Below are 13819 nucleotides of genomic sequence, written 5' to 3'. Positions count from 1 at the left end.
TCATCAGTTTCCAGAAGAGGAAAACCAGTGTCATGAAGTCAGGACATATTCTCAGTGTAATTGACTTTATTTACACAAGCAGACTAGTCCTGAAATGCATGTAGGCCAACCTTTTTTCATTTGCGAACCCCTAAAAAATTTCAAATGGAGGAAATCTTAGACACAGTCTGCCTAATCCCAGGGGTCCATGGACAACAGATTGAAGACCACTGATGTAGGACAAACAGGTTATCGAACCAGATTTCATATCAACAGATGTATGAACTGACCTGCTATATAAATGCTTGATTCTTCTTCTTGGTTCAGGATGTTGTTTCTGATTATGCAGGTCAGATTCCGGTTGGAATTTTCTCTTACAATAAGTACTGATTCAGTCTGAAACAGGCCGTTTTCATCACGGAAGTATTTTGCAGGCAATGATGGAAGAGGCTGTCCTTGGAGTTCCTTCCACAACGACTGAGGCTCTGGATACCATCCACCCGATTGACACACCATTCGGATACCTCCGTCCTGGTAACCCTCAATAGAGATCAGGGGATTAGTACCTGAAACTGGAGAATGAAGTAAATCTGCATTAATTGTATATTCTGGGTTAAATTTTTAACATATTTGGCAACAGAGCATTGAGGGCTAGACTGATCCTTTAGGCTCAACCTTGAGTAAGGGATGACACATTTGTCAATTCAAGGAGCAACCTCGAAAGGAATTATGACTCAGATCCACAATTACCCCTTTACTACTCTTTTGCTGTGGGGAGGGAAGTGAGAGGCTACAAAAAGAGAAACCCCAATAATAACAGGGGATTTCAACTGTCCACATATTGATTGAGAACATGTCTTCTCAGGATGGCATGCAGAGATAAAAATTTCTAGACATCACTGAGTGACGGCTTCTTGGAGAAGCCAATCTTGGAACACACAAGGGGAGAGGCAGTTCTTGATTTAATCCTAAGCGGCGCACAGGATCTGGTCCAAGAGGTGCATATAGCTGAACCGTCAGTAATAGAAGTTAAATTTAGCATCCTTGTAGGGGGGCGAAATACCAAAGAAGCCCACCATAGTAGCATTTAAATTCAGAAAGGAGAACTACACAAAAATGAGGAAGTTAGTTAAACAAAAATTAAAAGGAACAATCAGAAGAGTGAAATGCCTGCAAGCTGCATGGAAACTTTCTAAAAACACCATAATAGAGGCTCAAACTATATCTAGACCCCAAATTTAAAACAAACAAACAAACAAACAATAAGAGGACCAAAACAATGCTACCATAGCTAAACAACAAAGTAAAAGTGGCAGTTAGAGATAAAAAGGCATCCTTTAAAAATTGGAACTTAAATCCTACTGCGGAAAATAGAAAGTAATGTAAACTCTGGCAAGTCAAGTGTAAAAGCATAATTAGGTAGGCCAAAAAAAAAAAAAAAGAATTTGAAGAGCAACTAGCAAAAGACACAAAAACGAGCAGCATTTTTTTAAACTACATCAAAAGCAGGAAGTTGACCAAACAATCAGTGGGGCTGCTGGACAATCAAGATGCTAAAGGAGCACTCAAGGAAGATAAGGCCATTGCAGAGAAGCTAAATAAATTGTTTGGGTTGGTCTTCACTGCAGAGGATGTGCAGCAGATTCCCACACCCGAGTCATTCTTTTTAGGTGACAATTGGTTGAAACTATAGTAAAGAGCAGAATTATCAGACAGATAGATGAGCATGATATGTTGGGGAAGAATCAACACGGCTTTTGTAAACAGAAATCATGCCTCATCAATCTATTAGAATTCTTTGAGGGGATCAACAAACATGGACAAGGGTAATCCAGTGGATATAATGTACGTGGACTTTCAGAAAGCCTTTGACAAGGCCCCTCACCAAAGGCTCTTAAGCAATGTAGGCAATCATGGGCTAAAAGGGAAGGTCTTCTCATGCATCTATAACTGGTTAAAAGATAGGAAACAAAGGGTAGGAATAAATGGTCAGTTTTCACAGTGGAGAGAGGTAAATAGTGGAGTCCCCTAAGGATCTGTACTGGGGCCAGTACTATTCAACATATTCATAAATGATCTGGAAAAAGGGGTAAACAGTGAGGTGGCAAAGTTTGCAGATAATACAAAATTACTTAAGATAGTTAAGTCCAAAGCAGACACTGAAGAATTACAAAGAGATTTCACAAAACTGGGTCACTGGGCAACAAAATGGCAGGTGAAATTCAGGGTTGATAAATGCAAAGTAATGCACATTGGGAAACATAATCTCAACTATACATACAAAATGATGGGGTCTAAATTAGCTGTTAACACTCAAGAAAGAGATCTTGGAGTCACTGTGGAGAGTTCTCTGAAAACATCTGCTCAATGTGCAGCAACAATCATAACAGCTAGGAGAATGGTAGGAACCATTAGGAAAAGGACAGATAATAAGACAAAAACTATCATAATGCCACTATATAAATTAGGGCTGTCAAGTGATTAAAAAAATTAATCATGATTAATTGCACAATTAATCACGCTGTTAAACAATAATAGAATACCATTTATTTAAATATTTTTGATGTTTTCAAATATATTGATTTCAGTTACAACGCAGAATACAAAGTGTACAGTGCTCACTTTATTTTTATTTTTGATTACAAATATTTGCACTGTAAAAAAGAAACAAAAGAAATAGTATTTTCAATTCACCTAATACAAGTACTGTTGTGCAATCTCCTTATCATGAAAGTTGAACTTACATATATAGAATTATATACAAAAAATTACTGCACTCAAAAATAAAACCATGTAAAATGTTAGAGCCTACAAGTCCACTCAGTCCTACTTCTTGTTCAGCCAATCACTAAGACAAACAAATTTGTTTACATTTACGAGAGATAATGCTGCCTACTTCTTATTTACAATGTCACCTGAAAGTGAGAACAGGAGTTCACATGGCGCTTTTGTAGCTAGCAATGCAAGGTATTTAAGTGCCAGATTCATATGTCCTTTCATGCTTCAAACACCATTCTAGGGGACGTGCATCCATTCTGATGACAGGTTCTGCTCAATAACAATACAAAGCAGTGCGGACGGATGCATGTTTATTTTCATCCTCGGAGTCAGATGCCACCAGCAAAATGTTGATTTTCTTTTTTGGTGGTTCAGGTTCTGTAGTTTCCGCATCGGAGTGTTGCTCTTTTAAGACTTCTGAAAGCATGCTCCACATCTCATCCCTCTCAGGGTATGTCTACACTACGAAATTAGGTCAATTTTATAGAAGTCAATATTTAGAAATTGATTTTATACAGTCGATCGCATATGTCCACACTAAGCGCATTAAGTCGGCGGAGTGCGTCCTCACTACCGTGGCTAGCATCGACTTATGGAGCGGTGCACTGTGGGTAGTTATCCCGCAGTCTCCGCTGCCCATTGGAATTCTGGGTTAAGCTCCAAATGCCTGATGGGGCAAAAACATTGTCGCTGGTGGTTTTGGGTACATGTCGTCAGTCGCCCCTCCCGCCGAGAAAGCAACCGCAGACAATCGTTTTGCACCTTTTTTCCTGGTGCCTACCCATGCAGATGCCATACCACTCAGCTCACCATCACCGTTGCTGTTGTGGGCAAGTCTACTGTGGAGGCTGCTGTGATTTTGAGCAGCCAGACACCAGGGCGATTAGAAGAGCACAGCAAGGCACGCTGCGCATCAGAGAGGCAAACCCGCACCCCTTGTTGATTTTAATTCCCTATAAGCCAACCACCCTCCCCCCTTCGAAATAAAGTAACTATTGTTTTGAAACCATGCATTCTATCTTTCTTAATTTTTAAAAAAATGAGATAATGGACAAGGTAGCCTGTGTAGGGTGGGATGCAGCAGGGGTCTGTGCTCTTGTTGGCTTTCCTACAGCTCCAACAGATGCTTCATCATGTCCGTTTGCTCCCCTATTAGCCTCAGCATCGCGTCCTGCCTCTGCTCTTTGCACTCATTTAATTCTTTCCTGGCCTCTGCCACCGAATGCCTCCATGCATTAAGCTGTGCCGTATCAGTGCAGGAGGACTGCATGAGCTCAGAAAACATGTCATCGCCAGTGTGTTTTTTTCGCCTTCTAATCTTCGATAACCTCAGGGACAGAGATGATAGGGGGAGCATAGAAACATCATTCTACGGTCTACGATTCTGGGGGGACTGCATGGTTACCTGTGCTGCTGAGTTCGCCACGCTGACCAAACAGGAAATGAAATTCAAAAGTTCCCGGGGCTTTTTCTGTGTACCTGGCTAGTGCATCAGAGTTCAAAGTGCTGTCCAGAGTGGTCACAATGGAGCACTCTGGGATAGCTCCTGGAGGCCAATACCGTCAATTTGCGTCTGCACTACCCCAAATTCGACCCAGTAAGGTCAATTTTAGGGCTACTCCCCTCGTTGGGGAGGAGTACAGAAGTCAATTTTAAGAGCCCTTTAGGTCGACGGAACGGGGATAGTTGTGTGGACGTGGTTATTTTTAAATCGACCTAATGTGGCTAAATTCGACCTAACCCCGTATTGTAGACCAGGCCTCAGATTTTGGAAGGCACTTCACATTCTTAAACCTTGAGTCGAGTGCTGTAGCTATCTTTAGAAATCTCACATTGGTACCTTCTTTGCATTTTGTCAAATCTGCAGTGAAAGTGTTCTTAAATCGAACAACATGTGCTGTGTAATCATCCAAGACTGCCATAATATGAAATATATGTCAGAATGCGGGTAACACAGAGCAAGAGACATGCACTTCTCCCCCAAGAAGTTCATTCACAAATTTCATTAATGCAAGATTTTTTTAACGAGCGTCATCAGCATGGAAGCATGTCCTCTGGAATGGTGGCCGAAACATGAAGGGATATATGAATGTTTAGCATATCTGGTACACAATTACCTTGCAATGCCAGCTACAACAGTGCCATGCGAATGCCTGTTCTCACTTTCAGGTGACATTCTAAATAAGGAGCAGGCAGCATTATCTCCTGTAAATGTAAAAAAACTTGTTTTTCTTAGCGATTGGCTGAACGAGAAGTAGGACTGAATGGACTTGTAGGCACTAAAGTTTTACATTGTTTTGTTTCTGAGAGCAGTTATGTAACAAAAAAGAATCTACATGTGTAAGTTGCACTTTCATGATAAAGAGATTGCACTACAGTACTTGTATGAGGTGAACTGAAAAATACTATTTCTTTTGTTTATAATTTTTACAGTGCAAATATTTCTAATAAATAATATAAAGTGAGCACTGTACGCTTTGTATTATGTGTTGTAATTAAAATCAATATATTTGAAAATGTAGAAAAACACCCACAAATATTTAATAAATTTCAGTTGGAATTCTATTGTTTAACATTGTGTTTAAACTGTGATTAATTGTAATTAATTTTTTGAATTGCAATTAATTTTTTTGAGTTAATCACATGAGTTAACTGCAATTAATCAACAGCCCTAATATAAATCCATAATACGCCCTCATCTTGAATACTGTGTGAAGATCTGGTCACCCCATCTCAAAAAAGATGTATTAAAATTGGAAAAGGTTCAGAGAAGGGCAACAAAAATGATGAGGTGTATGGAACAGATTCCATATGAGGAGAGATTAAAAAGATTGGGACTGTTCAGCTTAAAAAAGAGATGCCAAAGGGGGGATATAATAGAGGCCTATAAAATCATGACTGGTGTAGAGAAAGTGAATAAGGAAGTGAAATTTACCCTTTCACACAACACAAAAACCAGGAGTCACGCAATGAAATTAATAGGCAGCAGGTTTAAAATAAACAAAAGAAGTACTGCTTCCCACAATGCACAGTCAACCTGTGGAACTCATTGCCAGGGGATGTTGTGAAGGCCAAAAGTATAACTGGGTTCAGAAAATAATTAGATAATTTCATGGAAGATAGGGCCATCAATGGCTATTAGCCAAGATGGTCAGAGACGCAACCTCATGCTCTGGGTGTTCCTAAGCCTCTTACTGGCAGAAGCTGGGACTGGATGGCAGGGGATGGATCACTCAGTAATTGCCCTGTTCTGTTCATTCTGACACCAGCCACTGTCGGAAGACAGGCTACAGGACTATATGAAGCATTGGTCTGAATCTGTATGGCTATTCTTATGGGAGAAATAAGTTGCTGCAGCCCATGGAAGGGTGTATCTTACTGCCGTCTTCACACCTGGCCAGCTGCTCTGGCCAAACACAGGGGTGTGGGGAGAGCAAAGGATTTATTCATTCTCCTCCTTTCTCTCTCTCTACCCCCCTCTTTACCATCTGGCTCGTTGTGGAGACCGGGGGAAGAACTCTCCAATACTCAGACCCAAGATCCAAGGAGGGGAGTAAAGCAGGACAGAAACTAGTCTAGATGTTCTCAAGGCAAATTATTTTGTGGCCTCAGAGTGCAGCCACCGACTCTCGCTGATGGCTGCACTCACGCTTTTTCTCTAAAATACTTAATTAGCTTTAGGAAAAACAAAGAAATATGTACATAGAAACGTCCAAATCATTGTAATGTATGTATTGCTAGCTAGTAAGTCTGCTGTGAAAAGTGATATTAACAAACACACAGGTATCACTTTTCACTGCAGACTTATTCAGCCCCGGCAAGTCTGGGGACAAATTAAGCCCTGGATGGGAGGCCAGGGGAGGCAGCAGGGGCCAGAGGCGATGGGGGTGGGTGGGTGGCTGTGAGAGGCAGCAGGGGGCAGGAGCCTGAATCCCTGCGGCTAAGGGACAGAGCTCAATGCCACGCGGCCAGAGCCTGAGGCTGGAGCCCGATGCCATGCAGCCAGAGCCTGCCACCCCGCCACCCACAGGCTGAAGCCCAAAGTCTGATCCCCACTGCCCCTGGGACGGTACGAAACTCACCAGCTGCCTACTCCTCCAGCATTGTGCCCAGGTGTATCCAGAGGGGGGCAGGGACCAGCCCTTGCTGGAACCGCCAACACCAAGGCTGTGCATCCAGGAGCACCAGGGAGGGGGCGGGGCTACTCTTCCCCCCACCCCCACCCCAATCACAGCCCAGCAGGCTGCAAGAAAAGCCCCTAGTGGCTGCATTTGAGAAACACTGTTTCTAGTCTAGCACGTCTCTGTGTATTACTGCATGTTACAAAACCACTGGATTATTTTCTATATAATCCTTTAGGACTAGACTGTGCATTTTAGAGACATCCCAGGTAGCACTGGGAGGAGAAAAAACATTCCGTTCTCATGGTGCAGTGTACTCTCACTGGGTACCTAGCCAGCTGTGATGATGGGCACATGGGGGTAGAGGACCGCAGACATGGCTGTGCTTATGACGCACTTATGACGCACTTTTCCTTGCTTACTCATCACGCATTTGGTCTGGTGGGTGAGCATCTGGTCCCTGCACTCCCACACATGCTAAAGCTGGGGTATCTGAAAATCTAACATGGCCACACTTACTCTCTGCCATTCCCCTGCATGGTCGAGTTAGGGCGAGTGACAACTGAGCCCCAAAATTTCAAAGAAAATCACCCTGCTTTGAGCGGGGGGTTGGACTAGATGATCTCCTGAGGTCTCTTCCAACCCTAATCTTCTATGATTCTATGAATGTGTATAAATCTTTCTCCTGTCATGTTAGCTGAAAGTAGTTTTCACCAGACAGAGTGGTGCAGGCGATTTAAAAAGCTGAATGCAATTATAGGTTTCAGATATTTTGTATCACCTTAAATGAATATACAATATTTTCCTCAAAAACCACAAATATGGAGGGGAGGGAATTAAAAACAGCTTTTCCACACCTCTCGACTGGCAATCAGTGCTTAGAAATATAACTGCAGTGCACAAACCAACAGACCAAAACTTTCAAGTGTCTCCTCAGATCTCAGACACTTAGCACTGCTGGCAAATGACAACTGACATCAGTAAGGAAAGTGTTGGAATTGCCATTTAAAGGAGACAAAGGCGCTGACTCCGTGGGTGCTTAGGGGCTCAAGCACCCATGGAGAAAAAATAGGGGGTGCTCAGCACCCATGGGCCTGCCCGGGGCTAGGGCTGGCTGCCAATCAGCTGTTCAGTGGCTGGCCCTGCACCCCCATCAGCTCTTCAGCAGCTGTGCCACCAATCAGCAGTTGAGGCACAGGCTCCTCTCTGCCCCGTCCCCCCCTCACTTCCCTTAAGGCAGGAGGGGGCAGAAAGAAGTGAGCGGCAGTCAGGAGGCGCTCAGGGGAGGGGACTTCGGGGGAGGGGTGGAGCGGGGCCCTGGGGGCGGAGTGGATGTGGGGCCTGAGGGGAGGGGGCGGGGCACCCACCAGCAAAACCAAAAGCCAGCGCTTATGAAAGGAGATACAATGCTGTCCTCTAGGGAAGGCAATGTAAAAAAGCAAGTTTACTGACCTGATACCTGTAGCTCCAATGCAGCTTCTTGATATGAGAACTCCGATTGAAAGAAACACTTGTACAGCCCTGAATCAGAGAGTCTGATATTGCCTACCCTCAAGGCAACTCTTCCGTCAGCCAGGCCGTCTTTCAGAAACTCTGTCCTTCCCCGATATTCTGACATCTGCTCCGTATACTGATCCTTCCCTTCACGGTACAGGTGCACAACTGAAGAAAACTGAGCCCGGTACCATCGCACCTCCATGTTCTTAGCACTCATGCTGGGTGACAGGCGACAGGCTAATATGACTTCATCACCTACAGAAGCGGTGATAGGGTGATCGGGTCCAATCACTGAAAAGTGTGCTGTTAAATGGAACAGGACACAAAAGCAATTGAATTCGAGAAGAACTGAGAATAGGATTTCAATTTCCTGGTCAGGCACAATATATACAAAATATATCCCTTACAGCTTTTCAGTGCATTGTGGTTGTTCATGGATCCTGACTTTGTGTTAATTTCAATACACTTCCCTGTTAGCTTTCAGGAGAAATGCTAGCATTTGATGGAAAATTATTCAAATGGAGAATTAAAATGGGAATTTATGACAAAAATGGATGAAAAATATTGCAGATCAAATTTTGCCTTCAGACGCATACACATATAACCCTCAGTGATTTGAACGAGCATTGTGTAGTTGGTTGGTTGCATGGCCCACTGAATGGGGTACTAGCCATATACCCTAGCATGCAGGGTTCTAGCCCTCTTTCTGTCACTAGCTTTTGTGGCAACTCAGGCAAAACACTTCCCCTCTCTATGCCTCAATTTCTTCATTTGTAAGAATGACCTTTTTATGTACGAGTTTTGAGATATGCAGATGAAAAGAGCTAAGCAGTATTATTATCTGTGTGCAGTATTTGGCCAGACTATTTTCCAGTATAATGTTAAGACCCACATTTTCTAAAATAGCCTCTAACTCAAAGTTCTACATCCAAAAGCTTAGGTCCACAATATTGAAGGTCCAAATCTATGTACTTTAAAAAGCTAATATTTGCATATGCAAACAGTGTCTTTGTGAACAACCCTGATAGATAATTTTCATTTAAAAAAACTCCCTTCCTTGAAATAACATTTATACACTAATGGCCAAGATTTTGGCCAAATGTTGTCGAGTGATGTTATTGGTGCTTCAGTTTTTAGATGCCTTAATTGGCACCCCATGAAAATCAGGGCCCTTCGATGACTTATAATGGGCTTCCATTATACGTCTGATTTCAACTCTATTCCCCTTCTTTCCACCTTGTATGTATTAGAAGCTGGGCTGAATAATTATTGTGGTAGGTTAGGCTAAGTGGGTGTGGTTGCATTTTGGATGGCCATAGAAAACACTTAGGCTCCCTCATAGCAGCTCCCCGTTGGGCAGAGGAGTATGCAAGTGCATATACAAATTAAAAATATGTAGGTGGATTGCTTTGCTGAGTATTGTTGGACCAGAGAGGTGGGTCAGGGGTTGGGTGGGTGTGTTAGAAAAGCAGGAGACATGGCACACAGAGAGAAGCAGAAAGAAAGGCAGGCAGATGCAACCTGGAAGCACCGTATGAGGCCATGGGCGGCGTGTGACTCCTCCATTTGGGGAGGTTGGGTGTGCCTGGACTGTGGCCCCGCCCCAAGGCCCACCCCCACTCAGCCTCTTCCCTTGGAAGCCGTGTCCACACTTCACCTGTGGCCCCACTCAGCCCCCATCCCAAGGCACCTGCCGCTCGCGCCTCTTCGCCACCATCCACCCTGCCCGCCGGCCACTCGCATGCCTCTTTGCCCCCTCCCCTGGCCCCTCCGCCTGCTGCTTGCACCTCTTCACCCCCTCCCCCAGCCCCCCGCCCTCCCACCTGCCGCTCTCACCTCTTCGCTGCCTTCCCCGCCCGACCCCCTGTTCACCGCTCACATCACCCCTGCCCCCCACCCACCCACCTGCTGACTGGCTGGCTGGCTGCTCACCACTCACGCCTCCTCACCCCCTCCCACAAATCTCCCATGTGAGCAGAGCAGGAACAGGAAGAGGTGGAGCCTCGGGGGAAGAGGACGACTGGGAGTGGGGGCTGAGGGTGGAGCGTCGGCTGTTTGGGGAGGTTTAGCCTCCCCTGCCCTCTTATACCCACTGCCTCTGTGTGAGGCCCTGGGGGAAGCCTCGAGAGAAGCTTTAGGCCATGTGAAAAAGCTTGGACCTGTGATCAAGGACACCGTCTTTTGTTATTTTGGTTCCCCCCTGTGTTCAAGGAAACAGGACTTCGCACATTCTTTGTAAATAAACAAATCTGCATCAAAGAAAGTACCTGACTCCATCACCAATTCCTCCTCCCAACTGGGACAACCTACGAGACCCTGAATTTTTGGCTGGTCACACAGGTCAATAGGGGTAACATTATAGCTGGGTGACTTTTCAGAGGGCCACTGGGGAGGACACAGGTAAAGGAGATACCAAACAGAAAACAAAAATAGGAGATATAAGGGGTGAATGTGGATTTCAAAAGAAATGGAGGAGAGGTGGCTCCATCCAATAGACTATTTCATAGGTAATGGGATATGAAATGGGGAAGGTGAATCAACGGTCCAAGACAACCCCAAGGTACTGGAAAAAGGAAGAAAATAGGTACCCTCACTGGGGGAGGGAAGTAGAGGAAAAGAAGCTGTATTTGAGCATGTTCTCCCTTGCAGAGGAGGGCTGCTCGTGCCTTTCAGATATTTTGGCTGAGAGAAAATAAAAACTTGACATGACCAAGACAGGCAGAAAGGGGTGACAGGAAGCTATCTAAAGTAAGACAAGTTGCAAATTATCATCCTACAGGTAGTAGCTCATTCTAAAAGGTAGAGAGAAGATGCCTAAGAGTAGATCTGCTTGAATAATGTGTAAAAAAAACACTGTCACTGGATTTTTTTAAAATTTGTAACTAGTTTTTTGGGTTGGTTTTATATTTTCCAAAATGCTGATAAATGTTTTTACATGAAGTGCCTGTTCCTCTTCATTTATTCCTGTTCCCCTTACCTTCCCCCATCTTTCTAAGCTTCCAGGGGTTCCCCAGGTGCAGCCAGCCTGACCCCGTTAAGGTAGAGAAGGAGGGAAGAAAGGGTGTCCCACAAGAATGGAGAACCTCTGTCACTGTCTACCCCTTTAAGGCTACCATCCTGCTGTAATGTGAGACCAAGAGAGAAGTGGAAGGATATGCAAGCGCTGTCAGAAGGAATCTGAACCTGTTTGTGCCTGTGTTTTCAGTACATGAAAAATCTGAATAACATTTTTGATTAAAAAAAAATTCAGTCACATTTTTGTTTAAAAATGTCATGAACATTCTTCCCCAAAATTGGTCCATCTGAAACCCTTCAAAAGAGAAACAACTTGGAAATTTCATTTTTTTTTCCATGGACTTAATATTTCATTTACAGGAGGTGCCAGAAAATATGTTGAAAAGTAGGAATTCTTACCTGAGTCCAACTTGTGAACAAGAAGACAAATGAAGATTATGGTGTAACCAAGAAGGGAGGAGCTCCCTACTGAGCTCTTGGAGACAGAGAAAGGTCTCATCTTCATTTTAGTTGGTGCTGGGCCAAAAAAAAAAAAAAAACAACCACACAAGTGAGTGTCAGCCAGTGAATTTGATACAAATATGGTGAATATTACATAAAATACCCTGAATATTTTATTTGCTTTTTGAAAACTGGGTGATCCATTAAAAAATATCTCCTAAGTAGCTTCCAAATATTTATCTTACCACCTGCACTCTGACTAGATGTAAAATTGAAGATAATGAGATTGTGCTTCTGTTTATACTCCTGGGATTACTTAGCTTGTAAACTTTTTGAAGTAGGGGCCAACTTTATGTTCTGTATTTGTACAGCCCTTAGCACAATGGAGTCTAGGGCCATCACAGTGACCCATGGGCAGAGCATGAACCACCTGTTTGGGGAGGCTAGCCCCCAGCCATGCCTCTTCTGCCCCAGGCCCCGTCCCTCCACGCTGGCCGTATGTTGGCATACAGGTGCCGCAGTAACTGCATCACTTGTGCGTGTTTACACTCTGCTTCTTGTGTCAGCAGTGTGTCACCAGGAGCACTTGTATTGATTGTACTGTCAGTGTGGGGCATTGTGGGAAGGTTCCTGAAGGCCAGTAACAGTCGACATAAGCAACACAGTGTTTACACTGACACTGCATCAACCTCATTACTTCGACCTTAACTCTATGCTCTACGCTCATAGAAATGGAGTTATTAAGTTGGCATAGCAGGGCAGTTACGTCGGCAGGTGCGAAATTTATGTCTGCTCTAGACACTTCCATAGACGTAAGCTGCCTTGCATCAACCTAACTCTGTAGTGTAGACCAGGCCTCACTACAGCAAAAGCAGAGGTTCTTCCCATCCCTGCAGTTAATCCATCTTCCCAAGAGGTGGTAGCTATACTGATGGAAGAACTCTTCCATTGATCTAGAGCTGTTGACAGCACAGGTTAGGTCAGCATAGCTACACGGCTCAGGGCTGTGGATTATTATAATGTAAGTTTTCAGTGTAGACCAGCCCATAGTTTCCACCAAAAAAAAAAAAAAATGGGGGAGGGGGACTGAGATGCTATTTATAAAATGGCCAGAGGAGGAGGGGCCATTACTTCTTAAACTGCTATGGGCTTTAGCATAATCCTTAACATACGCACCTTTGATGTGGCAAACCCAGGGTCAATTCCTGCCTTTTCACCATTTGAGTAGCCTAACCACTGGGCTATGGAGCCAGTCTCCTTCTCAAAACATAAGAACTAGTGGTCACCAAATGAAGTTAATAGGCAGAAGGTTTAAAACAAACAAAAGGAAGTATTTCTTCACACAACGCACAGTCAATCTGTGGAACTCTTTGCCAGAGGATATTGTGATGGCCTAGACTATAACAGGGTTCAAAAAAGAACTGGATAAGTTCCTGGAGGATAGGTCCATCAATGGCTATTATCCAGGATGAGCAGGGATGGTGTCCCTAGCCTCTGTTTGCTAAAAGCAGACAATGGGCAATAGGGGATGGATCACTTGATGATTACCTATTCTGTTCATTCCTTCTGAAGCACCTGGCATTGGCCACTATCAGAATACAGGATACTGGGCTAAATGGTCCTTTGGTCTGACCCGTAGGGCCATTCTTACGTAGTGTTCCCTCTCATTTTTGCCACACATTTGCGGAATGAATTTTGTTATGTGCACCAATATGGAGGTGATATGTGACACATCAAGTTCATATTGGTGCACATAACAAAATTCATGTTTTGGTAAGGGTGGGGCTGAGGGGTTGGGGTGAAGGGGATAAGGGCTCTGGCTGGGGGTACGGGCTCTGGGGTGGGGCTGGAGCTGAGGAGTTTGGGTTGCAGGAGGGTGCTCCGGGGCTACGGCAGGGAGAGAGGACTCCCCCCTGCTCTCTCTCCCTGCAGCAGCTCCGAGGCTGTGGACACTGGATAGGCACCTCTTCCTGGTCCTTCAGCACCCC

General features: G+C 44.3%; 1 protein-coding gene across 2 annotated transcripts in view; it reads right to left on the bottom strand.

Annotated features, from left to right (window-relative positions):
- The window catches only part of LOC128847233 (butyrophilin subfamily 1 member A1-like), a 41342-nt gene that overhangs the window by 15449 nt on the left and 12074 nt on the right, over positions 1 to 13819 (bottom strand). For both annotated transcript variants that reach the window (XM_054046610.1, XM_054046611.1), the window contains exons 2-4: positions 11790 to 11906; positions 8331 to 8678; positions 270 to 551 (exon numbers count right to left, since the gene is read on the bottom strand). In XM_054046610.1, coding sequence (XP_053902585.1) covers positions 270 to 551; positions 8331 to 8678; positions 11790 to 11895 — 736 coding nt within the window. In that variant the 5' untranslated portion in view covers positions 11896 to 11906. The remainder of the gene's footprint in view (positions 1 to 269; positions 552 to 8330; positions 8679 to 11789; positions 11907 to 13819) is intronic.

Source organism: Malaclemys terrapin, chromosome 13 (genome assembly GCF_027887155.1).
Source record: "Malaclemys terrapin pileata isolate rMalTer1 chromosome 13, rMalTer1.hap1, whole genome shotgun sequence".
NCBI lineage: Eukaryota > Metazoa > Chordata > Testudines > Emydidae > Malaclemys > Malaclemys terrapin.
The sequence above is the reverse complement of the archived record's forward strand: the minus strand, read 5'-3'. Positions and strand labels throughout refer to the sequence as shown.